The sequence below is a fragment of the Convolutriloba macropyga genome, chromosome 7, assembly GCF_964194025.1.
Source record: "Convolutriloba macropyga chromosome 7, txConMacr16.3, whole genome shotgun sequence".
NCBI classification, from domain to species: domain Eukaryota; kingdom Metazoa; phylum Xenacoelomorpha; order Acoela; family Convolutidae; genus Convolutriloba; species Convolutriloba macropyga.
Window position 1 is genome coordinate 26563006 of NC_134474.1, and position 18108 is coordinate 26581113.

An 18108-nucleotide genomic window follows, 5' to 3' on the forward strand; every position below is an offset into this window, starting at 1 on the left:
ATTTTTTTACAAATTAAATAGATTTGACATCTGATAGTTAGATAGTTTAATAAATTTTGTCTAGATTAGAGGTTAAAAGATTTTTCTTTAATTTACGGGGAAATTTTTTTGGCATTTTTGATAATCACTCGACCAAAGATTGTTGTTTCCAAAGTTTATTGTTTCCAAATTTGTTCCCAACGAAAAATACTTTGTACTGAAGTGTGCTACACTCAGTAACATTATTCGATAATATTAATGCTATTTTTGAGAACTTACGTTATGTGCGTGAAGCACAAATTTGATTTTGGACAAAGTCCATTTTAACGTGTGAAAAAATTAATAAGTAGTTTTGAATAAGCTACTATTTTAAGATCACTAACTTAAACTGAGAATACCATGACGTGATATTGTCACGCCTCACAGAGACCACCAACTTAACCTTGGTAACTCTGTCGACACTGTTATCTCTATCCAATAGAATACTAGAGAAACACGTGTCCATAAGTATAAAAAGAGTTTCCACGCTCAACGACCAGCACAATTTGCTCCCTGATAACTTCTGATTTAAATAATACTCCCGTACTGCTCCCTTGCTTAAATCTCAGCTTACTCGAGATAGATTTTAACAAAGAATATTTTGTGACAAGTTCTTAACTAAGAAGTTTCTAAGTCAGAAAATATTAACTTAGCGCAATTTTGGAAATCAGGTAAGTTCAGTTGAACTTTCTAAGTTATAAAATAACATCTCTTAATTTCTATCTAAGTTACAAGTTAACTTAGAATATTTCAACCTCTGCTAATTAGTGCTATATTTGTCTTAATATTTTTAACTATTCTAACCCTTAATGCTCGGTTCATATTTAATGCTGTTTAACATAACTTATTAATTCATATTTGTATTTAACTTTCTTTAATACTAACTATATACCAAGAGTAGAACTAGGGGTTGAACTCTCAGTTTATACATGTGGTCCCGCGATTAACCCCGTCGTTTAAGTATCTAACGTACGGACCGGCAGTATAAGTGGTGGTCCCAGAGAGGCTATTTCAATTTAACTTGTTCACTTAATAAAGAGAGGCGATTTCAATTTGACTTGTTCATCTAAATTATATAAGACCTTGATATTAACTTGTTCACTTAAAACAGAGGGGCCCTTAAAGTAACTCGTTTAATCTAAGTATTCAAGAGGTTTCTCATTTAAATTCTCTGCTGAATTTGATTTAAACTAATCTTCTGTTTTAGACAGTTTTCAAAAAACATCTTCAGTCCTTTAAGCAATGACCATTCCTGGTGGTAGTACTCCTCCCCCTGCTGTTACCCCCCCACCTGAAACTCCGATAACACATCCAAACTTTTCACTTGTATCTTTCTCAGGTAATAATCCCAATCAGGATGCTACTTCTTTTTGGAACTCTGTAGAAAACAAAATACTCTTTTCATTAGGAACTAAGCCTACAGCACCCGCTGCAAAAACTAGCTATGATAAAAGGCAAAAATCTTTTTTCGGCTCACTTTTAACTAATACAGCACTAGAATGTTTTGAAATTGAAGTTACAGATGCTACAAATTGGAATACTTTAAAAGATGAATTTATAAAAAAGATTCACAGACAGTAGAGACCAATTCAGATTTAGACTTGAGGTTGAGAACACATTCAGGCAGGAAGGAGAATTAATAAAGAACTATCTACATAGAATAAAGAGTGGAGTTGATAAAGTTTGGCCAGAAAAGATATCAACAAGCATTACAGGTGATAACAATATAAGAAAGGAGATGGAAATTCAACAAAGACAACGAAGTCAGAAATACATAGATTTTGCTATAAGAGGACTAAGGCCACAAAGTTTAAAACACGATGCGCACGAGAAACTTATTGAGAATCCTTCAATAACTTGGACACAGTTTGTTGATCACTTAGTCGTCAAAGACTTAACATTTTCTGTAACAACGGGGCCTAATGGAGCTACAGTACTAGATAAACTAAAAACACTAGAGAGCAAAATTAGTGAGTTGACCAGTCTTTTCAAAAGCAACGAAGTGAAAGCTATAGATTCTTCCCGGCCTAGAGACCCGAACATAAAAAAGAGAACTATCAGTAATAGATTCTGTGATTATTGCAGAAGTAATGGTCATTCCATATCTGGATGCACAAGGAAACAGTGAGATGATAGTGTTAACAAATTGAAAATGGAACTAGTTGAACCAAGAAGGCCAAATATAACATTCTCTAATGATTATAGAAAGAATAACCGAGGCAATACAAGATTCAATGGTTCTAGGAACCAAGGCTATCATTCAAGAGGTGGCTACTCAAACTATAATCCTAGGTTCATTGAGCCTAATTTCCAACAACAAAATTTATCTTTTAGTAACTATGGGAATAGATTTACACAACCCTACGAACAGACATTGCCTCAGCAAAACACATATAGAAAAAATGAACCAAATCTTGAACAACAATCACCATCAGCACAACAACAGCAACAGTCACAACAAGGTGCTAGCTTCTGTACACCAAGTAGAAATAACAATCTACAACAAAGACAATCAAAACCTAACAATACTCATCAACAACCAAATCAAATAAGTTTTGTTGAAGGTGACGATGACTACGTAAATGCTATAAAAGACCTCTTTCATTTAAACTATTAAAGTCTCCGAACGCTACTAAAGAAAGTAGTACTAAGTAAAAAATATACTTCAACTTATATCACTTTGCCACCGGAGACATTAAAAGTAAGAGTGATTTAGAAGTAAAATTCATGATTGACACAGGATCAAGTTGCACCATTATCAATCACCCTACATGCCTTGCTCTAGTAAACCTTGGACAAAATTTGCAATTACAAAGTACAAATTGTGATTCAAAAACAAACACTGGTTCGTCAATCAGAATGCTTGGTTACACAACTATCCAAACTAGGTTTGAAAGTGATGGTAAAAATACGGTTCCTCATAAAATATTCGTTACTAAAGAACAGAGACAAAACATAATAGGTATTAATTTTTGTCATTTATTTCTAAAAACACTTCACTTCGATATCCCCGCAGTAAAATTAAAAACTGAAAGAGACTTAATTTGCTACGGCTCACTCAACAATGAGGAAGACTATCCATACATAACTAAAATGACTGCTTTAAACATAGCCCAACCGATCTTTCTGCAACAGAAAAGTACACAATTGCACAAGCAAAAGCACCCCTGTCAAGCCTTGTTTCCACCAGGAACATATTTCATGCCTCATATTTTTGTTGCAAAAACTGACCTAGTCTTTGTGAACACACTTTGTCCACAACCTGAAGAATTTCTACCCATATTCATGGAGAACCAAAGAATTACTCAACACAGATAAATAGAGGAAAAATATGTTAATCTATATGCGACATAACAGACAAACCTATACAAAGATATAATATCAGAAAATGTGCTGAAATTACAAGTACAATACTAAGTGAAAGTGAAGATGTAACAGTTGTTTTATACTAAAAAAAGTAGTAAACAATTTACAAGAAGGAGAGCAAGTTCAAACTAATTCTTGCATTAGATATGTAGATTTTCGTACACAATCTATATTTGACTCTAATATACCTATAGCGCACACAATATCCTCAGATGCAGAAATGAGAAAAGGTTTTGCTAACACGCTCTCCAAAAGAATACTCTTATTAGAGGACTGGTGTAAAAGTAGGAACTGTTATATAGGTGACATAATGACTTTCAGAGCAGATAATAACCTTGTATATAATCTCATCACTAAGACTAATCATTATGAGAAGCCAGCAACTGATAAAATCAAAACAACGCTACTTGCTATGAGAGATCACGCACTAGGACCAAATTTACGCTGTATAGCGATGCGAAAAATAGCTTGTGGTTTAGACGAAATGGATTGGAGAGAGATATCTTCTCTAATTGAACATACATTTAAGAACTCAGGAATAACTATCTATGTGTATACAAGCAAAGATGATATTGATAAAATACAAAAAGTAGAAGCCAATATACTAGAACAGGAAGAGGTGCTCGAAATTATTGAAAGTGAGTTAATAGAAAAATGCAAAGATGAGAGTAAATCAGCAACAGACTTCTCTACCTAAGCCAAAGAGTTCTGTAGGCCTAAAGTCAATGACCAGTTTCCTAAGTTTAGAGATTAACTACAAAGCAACCGAATCATAAAAAAAGCGGTTAGTGATTTTGTAATTCAACAAAATAGACATACAGTCCAAGACATAGAATTTCTAGAAAAGGATAATGATGTCTATTCAAATGATAAGTATGATATGGGCAGAACTAATTATAATCTTCATTTACCGTTGAAAAAGGACGCTACCTTTAAAAAGCAACGACCTACCAAAATACGCTTTCATCTCAGAGATAAATTAGAAAAAATAATGGATGAATTAATTCAAGCAGGAATAATCAGAGAGCTCAATGAGAACGAGGACATGAATAGTTGAATTGTCAATCCCGTTATCATATTACCTAAGAAAGATTATGTAAAACTATTCATTGATGCTAGATACCTAAACTCTAACTGATACAAGTAATTCCAGTTGGCCACTTGAACCACTAAACGTTCTAATCACACGAATAACTGGAACTATTTTTACAAGTAGTAACTTATCATCAGCTTATAATCAAGTACCACTAACCGAATATACACAGAAGGTTACAAGTTTTATTGTAGGAGGCATACAGTACACCTATCAAGTAGGATTTTATAGTCTTAAGCCATTACCCAGTTTCTTTAGCAAACTAATGCGTTATGGACCTCTTATAAAGCTTAAACAATCCATAACATACATAGACGATACTTTATTACAAGCTAAAGAAAAGCGAGAAAAGTTCACAATAGTAAAAGAGTATCACTCTTTGCTTCGAAAGGCAAATCTTAAAGCAGCCGCTGATAAAACAATGTTTTTCTTTCGAAAAGTTAGATTTCTAGGACATGTTATATCTAAAGACGGACTATCCCCTAATGCTTCGCGCATAGATGATATTAGAAACCTAAAAACGCCAGAATCGAAAACAGAAGTTTTAAAAGTTCTAGGAATGATGGATTTGTATCACACCTATATTTTAAACTTTCACATATATGCAAACCTCTATATGATCTAACTAAAGATACAACATTATTCAAGTGGTTACCAGAACACGAAAAGGTATTCACAGACCTTAAACAAAGATTCTGTCACGACATTTCTCCCTTTCATATACACGCTGATTCATCTAACTTAGGAACCGTTTGTGTTCTTATACAAGATTTTCCTGATAGAAAACGTATGATTTCAGCAAAGTCGAGAGTTTTTGATAAGGCTGAACAGAAAATGTCTCCTCAACATAGAGAACTATGCGGAATATTATCTGCATTACAAACATATGAATTTTACGTTATTGGATCTCCATTTCCAATCTACCTCTACTGTGATCACAGACCAATTCTATTTCTTCGGTCACGACGCGGACAAATGTCACACCGTTTCTTTAAGTATCAAGTAGTAATAACTAAGTTCCAAAACTTACAAATTGTATACACTAAAGGCATAAATTTAGCGTTCCCTGACATTCATAGCCGAAACCTTTCTTTAGCAGATGCTGAACTTTATCAACTAGAACACAAAGTAATACCTAAAGATATAAAGTTTCATATCAACCGAAAAGAACTTAACTACTGTTTATTGCATCAAGACGATAAGGACGCAACATCTAACGACTGTTATCCAATTATTGCTTGCGTGAAAGGCGAAAGGAAGAAATTCTTTAATATAAATGATGAAGGTGACTTTAGTGTAGATGATGCACCGGACTACATAGATGAGCATTGTAATGCTATACGCAGTTTTTCTGATTGTTTTCTCTACGGCACACAAATAAATCAAATAAAGAATTTATCTTCAGAACTAACTAGTAAGTATGACAATCACTACTATTCCGAGATAGACAAAATAGCTGAAATAAGTGATGATTGAGAAAGTTATGATGATCAAGATTGGTAAGACCTAGTAGAAAAAAATATTGGAATTTCACTTATTGATCAATTAGAATCTGCTAAAGCCGACTATATTAGACATACAAAATTTAAGAAACTTATTGAACCAGAAGTTTTCCGAAACATCTCTGACAAGGATGCCCACACAGATACATTAGATTTAATAGCTAATGTTACAGATTTTGCAAAAACGCTAATCTTGACACTGATATTATTCTTGAAGAACAAGTAAACGACTCCGCGATAGATAAAATTAGAGATTGGTTAAAGTTGGAAAAACTCCAGAAAAGGACTACATAATTAAAAAATTTAAAGCATTACAAACTTATAGAAATAACTTCAACTTGTTGTTTCTAGAAAGTCAATGTGATTTACTCTGTCATTCTGAACCTTGTGAAGATGGCTCTTTTGACGTTAGGATATGTGCACCAATTTTACTATTTATTAAAATATTTGAGGTCGCACATACGCATGAACTTAGTGGTCACAGAGCAGAAAGCACAACTTACAATAGAGTTAAGCAATATTTCTATTGGCCCGGTATGTTTAAATAGATTGAAATGTTAATGTTAGATTGTTTAAGTTGTTAAATTAATAAGTTAGCACGCAAAGACTTAAACGAAGCACCCTTAGAACCATGGGGACAATTAGAAGCTATACCCCTACATTTACTTCATATTGATCATAAAAGTCCGCTACGACCACTTAGTAAAGGAAATAGATTTTGTCTTGTAATAGTAGATGCCTCCCCTAGATTTATACAAGTATATCGTAGCAAGAATGCCGACGCTCTCAAAACAGTAAATCAACTAGAGAAATTTATAACTACATTTGGTATACCGCAACAAATAGTACATGATAACGGCAATGCTTTTATTAGTAATGATTTCGTTCACTACAAACGAAATGGGAATTACACTATGCCCCCGAACTGCATATTCACCGTGGACTAACGGCAAAGTAGAAGTACAAAATAAACATTTAACTATTTACCTAAGACATTTTACTAGTAAAAGTGAATCTAACTGATCCGAGTATATTAGTAATTTTGCATTTTCTTACAATACCGCAGTAAACTACAGTACAGGATATACATCTTATGAAATACTATTTGGGACAAAAACGCAAATACCCTTATCACTAAAGCTAGGACTACTACGCGATAATAAAAAGAAATGCACATCAGAGTATTGTAGCAATCTACCACCACACTCGCATAGTGAAGAAACTTGTAATAACAAAAAAATAGAGAAATTGTTACAAAACAGATTATCCAACGAAATGTTAAAGCAAGAGAATACATTTAAAACTATATACTCGAATATCTACACTGATTGTAGACAAACTACGAATAAAGCACACAAGTATAGAAATAGATTTAAACTCGGAAAGCCTATCCATGAAGGTAGAAAAGTACTATTAGAAATTCATTCTAAAGGACTACTAAAGTCTGAGAAGCTACAAGAGCTACGCTCAGGACCATACACAGTGCAACGAATGCTATTTAATACTACATATGAAATACAGCATGAAAAAACAAACGAAAAGAAAACCGTCCATAGAAATCATATAGTACCTTATTACCCAGAAAAAGAGAAAATACAAGAATTAGTTGAGAAATATGTAGTTCCAGACGACATTGGTGATTACTCTGCTCATTATAATAATCGTAATATAGCCAAATCTAATGCTCATAGAGGCGCACAACATATTGCTATTTCGCAGTGGCCCTTAGTAGAAACACAACATACTGTTAATCCTATTACTACGCTACAGCCAACATTTAACGTTGAGGCTACCCCAACAAAAGATTCATGCTTAGAATTGTTACAAACACGAGTAGATAACACTACACACATTCAAGTCACAAGTTTTTCTAATTTTCTACCCTCCACGCATTTCAACCCCCTACCCTAGACAAAACATGTATTCACCTAATAGCCCACAGCAAGAAAATTTTTCTACACCACCAGATAAACTAGTAAATTTAACGCTATACGTAAATTATGCCCACAAGCAACGCATAATAGCCCCATATCATCACCTAATAATTCTACACCTACAGCCTCACCTAATATATCTAATTTACAAGACGCAAATGAAGTATTGAGCAGGACTCAGCGTAAAAGAAAAGCACCTACTTCTTTGGTGAACCTATTCCTTCTGAATTGATACACAAACTCAAAAAAAAGTAAGAGACTCAAAAAGAAGAAAAACAGAAAACAGCAACTACAAAGCTGAATAAAAAGCACATAAAAGTTAATCTTTCATAAACGTCAGCACAAGTTTTCGCACTAAATACGCCCTTAGATTGTGCGTTTCGAAATGGAGACACTGCTGATAGTTCCACTCCCGCAATTGTTTATATATCTTTTGCAATTTTGGCCCCGTTCTTACGCACCACCACGTTTCCTTAAGAGCCCACAACTGCTTCCCTATTATCTCCTGCATGTCACACTCTTCAGCAGTTCTCTCTTTTTAGGCAAATAATCGATTGAAGAACTGTAACAAAAATTTTCTCCTTTAATCCTTTATATTTCAAAAATTGCGATTCCTAACACCCTAAAATTTTTTTCTTCATATTCTAATCTCCTAACTTATACTTTATGTTTTTCCCTACAAAGCCCGTCGCAAGGCTCAGATTACCTGAGTATTTCAAAACAACTTACATCCTTCCCCAAGAAGAAGTTGATAATATCAACCACTTCTTCTGACACACACTTTGTCTCTCGCCTTTCCCAGGGACTGAAATACCTCTTTGCTCTTGTTATTCCCAAGATCTCTTCCTCACCCAACACCAGTCTAGAGTAGTGATGAGAAGTTGACATATAGAAAAGGAACTCCTTGGCACAGAGACCCACTACATCTCCGGAGAGGTATTTACGATAGAAATATCGGCGCATAGTATTGCGAAAACCAGATGTAGGTTCTAGCTCTACGCCATTTTGCGACAAATCAAACTCAGCATGTCCAAGGTCGTCCTCCATCTGCTGGTTCAGATATAAATATTTAGGAGTATAAAGAGCCATGGTAATAGAAAATTAGTGTCAACTAAAGTAAAGTCGAAGAAGAAGGGAATAAATATTAAAAAATTAAGATTAAGAGAGAAAGTTAAGAATGTAAAAATTTGAAGATAAAAATTAAAGGAGAGTTAGATTGAAACTAAGGGTTAAAAAAGAAATAATTGTACTATCCAATAAGAGATCAACTATAGTCAACAAGAGTTAGAGGCAAAAAGCAAATAGCCCACTAAAAGCAAATCCTACACAAAGTACACGATTAATCACCATTGCAAGTTGTTACACACAAATAACTTCTATACATGTTAACACTCATACACTTTCAATATTCTCGCATATCTTTCATTGCAAACTATCGCTGAAAACATACGTTACCCAAAGCTAAGTTAAGTAGAAACAAGTCACCCAGGAGCAAATACCTTATCTAATTAAACACCTTAAGTACAGAAACTTGTCCCCTAGGAACTATTTAACCACATTGAATCGCAATTAGTCGGAAATGCACATTTAAGCAATATTTGTCAACGGAATGTTTACAACAAACATTAAAGCACTTATGAACAAATAACTAACCTCACTTTTAAATTCCCGAAGTAAGAATTATATCACTTAAGTGCAAACGTTACACAAATCTCACAAGGAGCGACAGCTCGATAGATTTATCCCATCCACAACTTAGACCACATCATATTTGCATAAACACATCCTTGCTCTAAGAGTTCACAAAAGTGTACAACACACGGATCAGAAACATCTCAGTTGAATTCCAAAAGATTTCAATTTTTCATAGTCTAACACATACTGTTTCTAGACAACGTGTGATTAACACCTGAAAATTTAAACATGAATTCACAAAAATATAGTTCACAACTTTTAGGAAATGGAATTTGAAAATTAGAAAAACTTAGTAAAGTTTTCAAGCTTTTCAATTTGTGACCAGCAAATACTTGTCACAGCACATCTCCACAACACTTACACCAGGTATCTCTTTTCAATATTAATTCTCAATCCAATTCTCAGGCAGAAACTATTGAAGGAGTTAATAAACCTTCAGATTGAACATAGTACAAGACTGACAATTCTAAAATTTTCAAGTCTTTTAAATCCCAAAAATACTACTCACACTAAACAACTTCAACACAGCAATCCTAATTCATGACCGCAGTCTCATTTGACCAAAATGGTTTTCCTATTTTTCTTTCTATCAACCCTGATACACATGTGAAAATTTCTATTAAGGCAAAACAAAAGCTGAAATTTAACAGCGAACTAAACACCTTAACTAGTTGTCAAATGTCTAACGAAGTAAGAACCGTAGTGTTCTTTTCTACTAACTCTAACGAAGACCCTATTGCTGTCTTCTGGGGAAAATATAACCCTCAATTACTTCAAATTCATTCTTCAAGTTTAGTTGATTTAGATATTTCAAATGTCCTTCGTTTGGTTTTAGAACCACCATCTGATCAATGGATATTCCGTTAAACGATTATTTGATTATAGCTTCAAGAACAACTTTCTCAACTTCTTACAGTCCTTATAACATCCCGCATAAAACCTCAAAATATAACAATAAGTCAGCCACAATTGATCGATTGTTTATTTCATATAAAGAAAGCATTGTTCTTTTCTTCGTTAAAGACCAGTTTGTAAACTTAGAAATAATTGTTTGTTGGACCCCTAACAAACCAGAACATATTGAACGCTTTCATTTCCAATTAAACAACATAGACGAAATAAACCTTGATATCATTGAAGCTCCCTTAACTATAGACCCTTAATCTATGTTACCACTTTCCCTTGAAACATAGTTTCTTACTACCCTTGCATACGGCCCGCTATCTTATATTAGAATATTTTCCTATAGAAAATATTGAAATAAGGAAATAAAACTGTAACACTTGATAAATGTTTTGTTTCTAATCAACAGAGAATAGTTGCATTCTTTGTAAAATCGCAAAATTTCTTATTTTTTGGGTACCATATAATCCCGCTCAAGTTCACGAGCTAAAATATCAGATTACCTTAACGGATATTATTAACTTGAATTTGTTAGACGCACCTTATACTGTCTTCGTTTATCAAGTGGAAGACGGAGAAGTCAAAAACTCACCAGCAATAGACGAAGTAACAAAGGTAAGTTACAAAATGTTTCTTTTCATATTACTTTGCTTAACTCTGTTCCCACCTGTTGCAACTGATATTGAATCTGAAATTGCACAACGTATTGCAAGACTAGAATTACTCATTGAATATAACAATTCTCACCCACACTTCATAGAATGTGTCATAGACAAAAATAATTCTTTACCTGAAGAAATTCCGTATCTTAAATTATTAGAGCCTCCTGACAAGCCATCAATTTCGGAAATATGGTCAAAAATTGTCGACCATTCACCGCTATCACTGAAGAGAGACCAGTTCTTCAAAGCAAAGCTTACTGATAAGAAACCTCTCTTTTCAAATATAGAATATTTTATAACCTACATAGGAAACCAAATTCGTTCTGTTCAGTTTCTTAAACTAATTGCTATAATACCTCTTGCCCTTCTCTTTGTTATCACAGCTTGTTATGCAACATATTTAATTTTTGTTATAATTCTTCTTGTATTATTACTCTTAACTTCTTTCACTGACGCCAGACCAATTGAAAAGATCAGTATTTTTGAAAACACAGCTCCTAATCTTCATGTTAACCACTTTGACTGCTCAAAAATGATCTCAAACCAGATGTATTCTCTCAACAAAGTAGCACCTTGCGAAATTCGCCCTGACAAAATTAGCACTAACCAAGCACGAGTCACTCTCTACCAAAGAAATTATAAAGTTAAGTTAGAAGCAACTATCTGTAAAGCAACCCAACAGCAATTACGTTGGTTTTGCGATTCCTTTGACTCTAGCGGCATAGATGCCAGACATAATACATTTACTACTTCACTTAAGCTTGATGCTCAGAAAGGCAAACTTGCAAAGGAAAGAAAAAAAAATAAAGTTTTCCCCTTCTTCTAGTTCAGTAGAATTCGATTCTGACAAATCTTTGTTCTCAAACATTAACTCAGACAATGTTGGAACTGGAAAAAATGTTTGTAACTCTCGAGGTTGGATTACACACTACAGCTATGAAAGATATATGCAAAATGTTAGCCTGAATGTAAACCTTAGAGAGGGCAGAGTTAATAACTGGCAAAATATACCTCTACCTTCTACCTTGACGCTTATCAGCCGGAGGCTGCGATTCTACATCTACTGATCCATTTGCATACACTTGGGGTGAACCCAATAATTGTCTTTTCACTATGATTCGCACTTTTGATGCTCAAATGATTAAAGCTAATGACAAATACTATATAGTAAAGGATCCTAAACTTACTTCAGCTCAGTCAGATTTCGACTTACAAAGCTTTATGTTCCAAGTTTATAATAAACCACAGTCCTCATGTAGTCTTCCACAAATAGCATGCCCTACGCCATATGATTCTCTATATATTAGTCTTCGTGAAAGTTTCGATATGAACACTGGAGAACCCATTCACAAATTTAACGCTGATACCGGTGCTATCACGCTTAAAAATAAAAAATTTTCCAGAGATAACAAAACAGTTGATACAAAGCATTTTCAAATTTATAAAAATATTGATTTCGAAGCTCATCTTGGAACAAAAACTGACTATTTTCACTTTAATAATCTTCGGCAACTTCAAACTTCTACTCTAGAGCTATTAACAAATGACTGTGAATTAGAACGCTCAACCATTCTCAATACTTTAAAGATTTCTCATGAAAATCCGCGTTTAGCTGGATATACCTTAACCAGAAACAGATCTATGTTTATTAAAACAAACGGCAATGTTGCCTGGCTATATAATTGTCCTGAATTTCACTCACCCTTACAAATTCCTAGTAAGTGCTATAACCGAATACCAATTCTCTATGAAGATGAAATACATTTCATGGATCCGATTTCTAGACAAACTTTCACTGAAGCCGAAGAACAATTGTGCTCTGATAAAAATTCAAACTTATTTCAACTAGATGTTGAGGATGACAATTCATGGGTTGAACTAACCCCACAAATAAAAAAAGTGAGAGGAACTTCACTCTTTAAACCACACATAGTCATTCAGCAAATTGCCAATAAAATTACCGCGAGCATTCAGGCTTCTATTTACACATATAAAGAAATGATGGCATTCTGGAATGCACTAACTTTCAACTCATATTTGAAAGGAGTTCTCAAACATTTTACTAAGTCATTATTAGATAGCACAGAATCATTTTCAAATATTTCAGGCACTAATTATTATAACTCTAGAACTCTTTATCTAGATTCATTCATTTCACCCGAATTCTTTAATAATCAATTTGTTGAAACCTTTGGCAAATACAATATATAATTGAGCAAAGCGGAATATTTTTTGCCGCTTTCTTACTCATTAAGCTACTCATCGACATAGTCTTATGCTTAAATCGAGCAATGCAAAGAAACAAAAATTACAGATGCATCTACTCATTTTGTTGAAGCACTCTTTGCCGCTACATTTGATCTAATGTCAGTTCCAATTCTGACTTCTATCTATCAAGAAGCAACAAATTCAGAGAATACTAACACTGAAGAAAAAAAAGAAAGGACAATGCAAGTTCCAAACTCTGAAAATACAACTAGAGCTGCTCAAAGCCTACCCTATGATATTAATAGAATGCGAACTTTAACCCATGAGAATAAAAGTGGTTATCCAAACCTAACTGATGAGAATAGTCGAGACGAAAATAGAAACAATCATAACGTTCCTACGTCTCCAGGGTAGGATTAATTCCTCTATCACTCTAATATCATCAAACTATATAATGATCATATAGTACAGACTGACTTCATACTTACTACTGATTTACTTTGAAAGAGAATACAAAAAAAGAAAAGAGAATACTAGCAAAATAACTTCACAAAAATTTACTCTTAGAATAGAATAAGAGTAGAGAATACTTGATATTTCAGGAACTTTCTTCAATCCCTAACGAATTGATACCAGTCTTTCAGAAGTAACCTTCAAGTGGTTGGCCCGAACACAATACACAATCAACTTCTAAAACTCAATTTGGAGTTAAACAACTTGACCGACTGCTACAACCCAAAACTAACGTTACCCCATCTAAAACTTTCCTCTCAACTATCAAGGTTTCAGCAGTACAGACTCAAACAACCAGTTCAAATTCATCAACGACAGTTACATCATCCAAAAGGAGAACTAAAACCGCAGATACAATTCCAAAAAAACAACAGCGTAAACAATTCATTAGAGAGACATTCAGCCCAGCGACACAGCTAGAAGTAAATATACGAAAGACAAACAGTACGATACCCAACGTCTTAGCAAACACAACAACTACCCAATCATCACGACCAAACTTTCTTAATTTTCATCAGTACACAACTACACCCCTGCAAGACCACCTACAAAAACAACATCAAGCTGAATTCCAAGCTAAAACCCCCGGTTTTAGTGGACACCCGAACTACGATACGAATTTAACCTATCAGTTGCAACCTAACATCAACAGATTCAATCTCATTGGTTACTTGTCACATAAAGAATCTCATCTACTAACTAATCACACTTTACAAGGACAAACAATACAAGTCCCGTTTGATAAAATTACAGCAAACCTCACTCCTCAGCTTGATACCTTCACTTATCAGGTACAGCAAAACTTCTGACAGAAAAGCAACGCTCTCAACAGCTCGAACAACGGATTACTGAGCTCCAACTGGAGATCTCAAATCTGAAGCATCAACTCCACATCATCCGCTCATCACGTTGAGCACTCACGGAATGGAATAGATAACTTAGTGGTTGTTGATGTTCAGTACCTCCTTCATTACTTCTTCTTCTTTCTCCGGCGGTGAGGAAAATTATTCGTTTAACACATTCGTTTTAACACTTAAATATTTGAGTCCGTTTAATCAATTCTTCGATCAAGCTCTTACTCGCAATTTATGGTGAACAAGGAGTCCGTTCTTACCTTTAGATTGCGGATTTGATTTGTTCTCTTTTCTCTAATAAAAGCTATTCTTTATTTACAGATGCATCTATATCTTTATCGATTTACCTTGCTTATAACTTAGTCAATAGAGAGTTTATTATCATAATTTAATTGTTCCATCGAATTCCATAATTTATTTAATGTCTTACAATCTTTCAGTAGACTTTAAGTACTTCAAAACCTATTGTGATCTCGCTGAATTTATTCAATCACAAATTATCAAAACTTCGAAAACGTTCTTAGTCCGAAATAAATTCCATACCCCAATGTCAGTTCATTGGACATTTGAGTTACAAGAGATCATCTTACTCTTGCAAGATAACAATTCCAATGAAATTTTAGTTTATTTTCATGAAATTCCTGAGTACAATTTATTTGAAAGTCGACCACTTTCGACCACTCACTTAGTTCAATTAAAATGTTAGTCTTCAACACTTTGGTGATGACCAAATCACTAATCTAGAACATTATACATACACTGTTACAACCTTTCGTTAACAGATTTTCTTCATTGCCATCCGCCATTTATAGTTTAGGTACTATTCGAACCTTTCGGTCAATTTCCTTCAAGGATTAGTTTGTCTTCATTCCCACCATTGCTATAGACTCAAAAGTTGAATTAATACAACATTCAAAATGAACACATATTTCGAGGCAGGTGTTAGTATCGAATGGTTTAGAGATTATTGCCAATTTTCTGAACATGTTGAATCTGCGTGGATTAACTTTTCTAAACAGATTATTTATAACGATAAACTTCACAAAATCTCTGATTTATTTTATTCCGAATTTCAAGCCGAAGTTATTCTATTTCTTGAAGACTTAGAACAAAAGAATATTGTTATTTATTTTGAATTAATGAAAGAAAGCAAAACTAATCACTTTATGAAGATAATTCAAAATGGTCAACCAAGTGTAAACATTAATTCTATAAATTTTAACTTCAAAGCTTACTTCGATTAATTTATTATTCAACAAAACTCAAATGAGGATGAATTACGAAACTGAATTCTTTATTTGGGGAGTTATTTCAACAACACTAGCACTTATGGTGTTGTGCGCAGTCAATTTAATCTCTTTATTCATTTACCTCGCTTGTCATTATAGACCATTAAACTAACCAGTATTTTCTTCAACTTATTACCCAGCTTCAGATGTATTAACAGTACAATTTTTATAGAAAAACAACAAACGGTCTACTATAACGGCCACCCAAAAAGATTGGACATATTATTTTGTACAGCTTTGTATCTCAGGACATCGCCAACCCTTCCTCAAGAGAGAACTCAGAAACAAGAAGCTACGATGAACGTTAGAACTTCAACCAATTAATCTACCTCATAAACTTTAAATGCTTAATTATTATAAAGTTAAGCTAAATAAATTATTCAATTATGTAAAATTTGATGTTTTAATTTAATACCTATGGACCGGGATGGGATGTACTGAAGTGTGCTACACTCAGTAACATTATTCGATAATATTAGTGCTATTTTGAAAATTTACGTTAAAGTGCGTGAAGCACAAACATGATTTCGACAAATTCCATTTTAACGTGTGATCAAATTACTAAGTAGTTTTGAATAAGCTACTATTTTAAGATCACGAACTTAAACTGAGAATACCATGACGTGATATTGTCACGCCACACAGAGAACACCAACGTAACCTTGGTAACTCTGTCGACACTGATATCTCTATCCAATAGGATACTAGAGAACCACGTGTCCATAAGTATAAAAGGAGCTTGCACGCTCAACGACCAGCACAATTTGGTCTCTGATAACTTCTGATTTAAATAATACTCCCGTATTGCTCCCTTGCTTACATCTCAGCTTATTCGAGATAGATTTTAACTATGAACGTTTTGTGACAAGTTCTTAACTAAGAACTTTCTAAGTCAGAAAATATTAACTTAGCACAACTTTGGAAATCAGGTAAGTTCAGTTAAACTTTCTAAGCTATAAAATAACATCTCTTAAATTCTCTCAAAGTTACAAGTTAACTTAGAATATTTCAACCTGTGCTAACTAGTGCTATATCTATCTTAATAACTTTATCTATTCTATCCCTTAATGCTCGGTTCATATTTAATGCTGTCTAACATAACTTATTAATTCATATTTGTACTTACCTTTCATTAGTACTTAACTATATACCAAGAGTAGAACTAGGGGTTGAACTCTCAGTTTATACATGTGATCCCGCGATTAACCCCGTCGTTTAAGTATCTAATGTACGGACCAGCAGTAAAACTCACTGGAACGTTAATAAAGTTATTGGCCGCTGATAATTTGAGAGTAAAGCGGGTTCATTTCTTGCCACTATCATTGAGATTAAATGATAAGCAAACAATTTTGAAAACCCAGCATCTGTTGTTTACACGCGTGAATTATTCCTCCGTCAAGATGTTTTCCAATTTCCGATAATAGTCTCCAAGGAACCAAATCTTGATATTTAGTCTCTATTACTTTCGCTCCCGAAATAGAAATTTATATTTTTTGTTTACTTTTTAGGACGACAGGATATATACTCTTGATTATTTGCTTGATATTAACCAACCGCTGAAAAGTTCACGGAATTTTTGTATTCATTTTGGAAATATCCGGAACTCGGCTCGTTCCAGAGGAAAGGATGAAATTTTTGCACAAAGTGGACGCTGATAAAATACACTTCATCTATACAACTTTTGCCTGGTAATTTTACTTAATGGAGATACCATTGGATAAGCCCTCGAGTTTTCACTTTGTTTTCAAAGTTATTTAGCTTGTTTTTATTCTTATTAAGAATCATTTTCCATTTGACATGAAATAGCCCTGGCTATAACTTAGATATAACAAAGTATAAATCAAATGATGGATTAATTTCACCTGTGTCTAACTGATGACTCGATAATTTGTTAACTTTTTACCCTTTCAAACTTCTCTGCCACGGTGTGTTTACCAGAGCGAAAACAAACACAATCAACAATGCTTTACAAGTCAATATTTGCACTCTTTTTTGTTTATCATGCTGCGTCAGTGTATCCCAAGACAGTCACCATAGGTAAGCAACACAACGATTCATTTGCATTACTAGC

General features: G+C 33.9%; 2 protein-coding genes across 3 annotated transcripts in view; one reads left to right on the forward strand and one right to left on the reverse strand.

The window, feature by feature from the left end:
- The window catches only part of LOC142342736 (uncharacterized), a 467082-nt gene that overhangs the window by 233881 nt on the left and 215093 nt on the right, over positions 1–18108 (reverse strand). The gene's annotated exons all lie outside the window — the stretch shown is intronic.
- LOC142342737 (glutamate receptor 3-like) overlaps positions 17034–18108 on the forward strand; it is a 106338-nt gene continuing 105263 nt past the window's right edge. Inside the window, exon 1 of the mRNA XM_075394259.1 lies at positions 17034–18074. Coding sequence (XP_075250374.1) covers positions 17999–18074 — 76 coding nt within the window. The 5' untranslated portion in view covers positions 17034–17998. The remainder of the gene's footprint in view (positions 18075–18108) is intronic.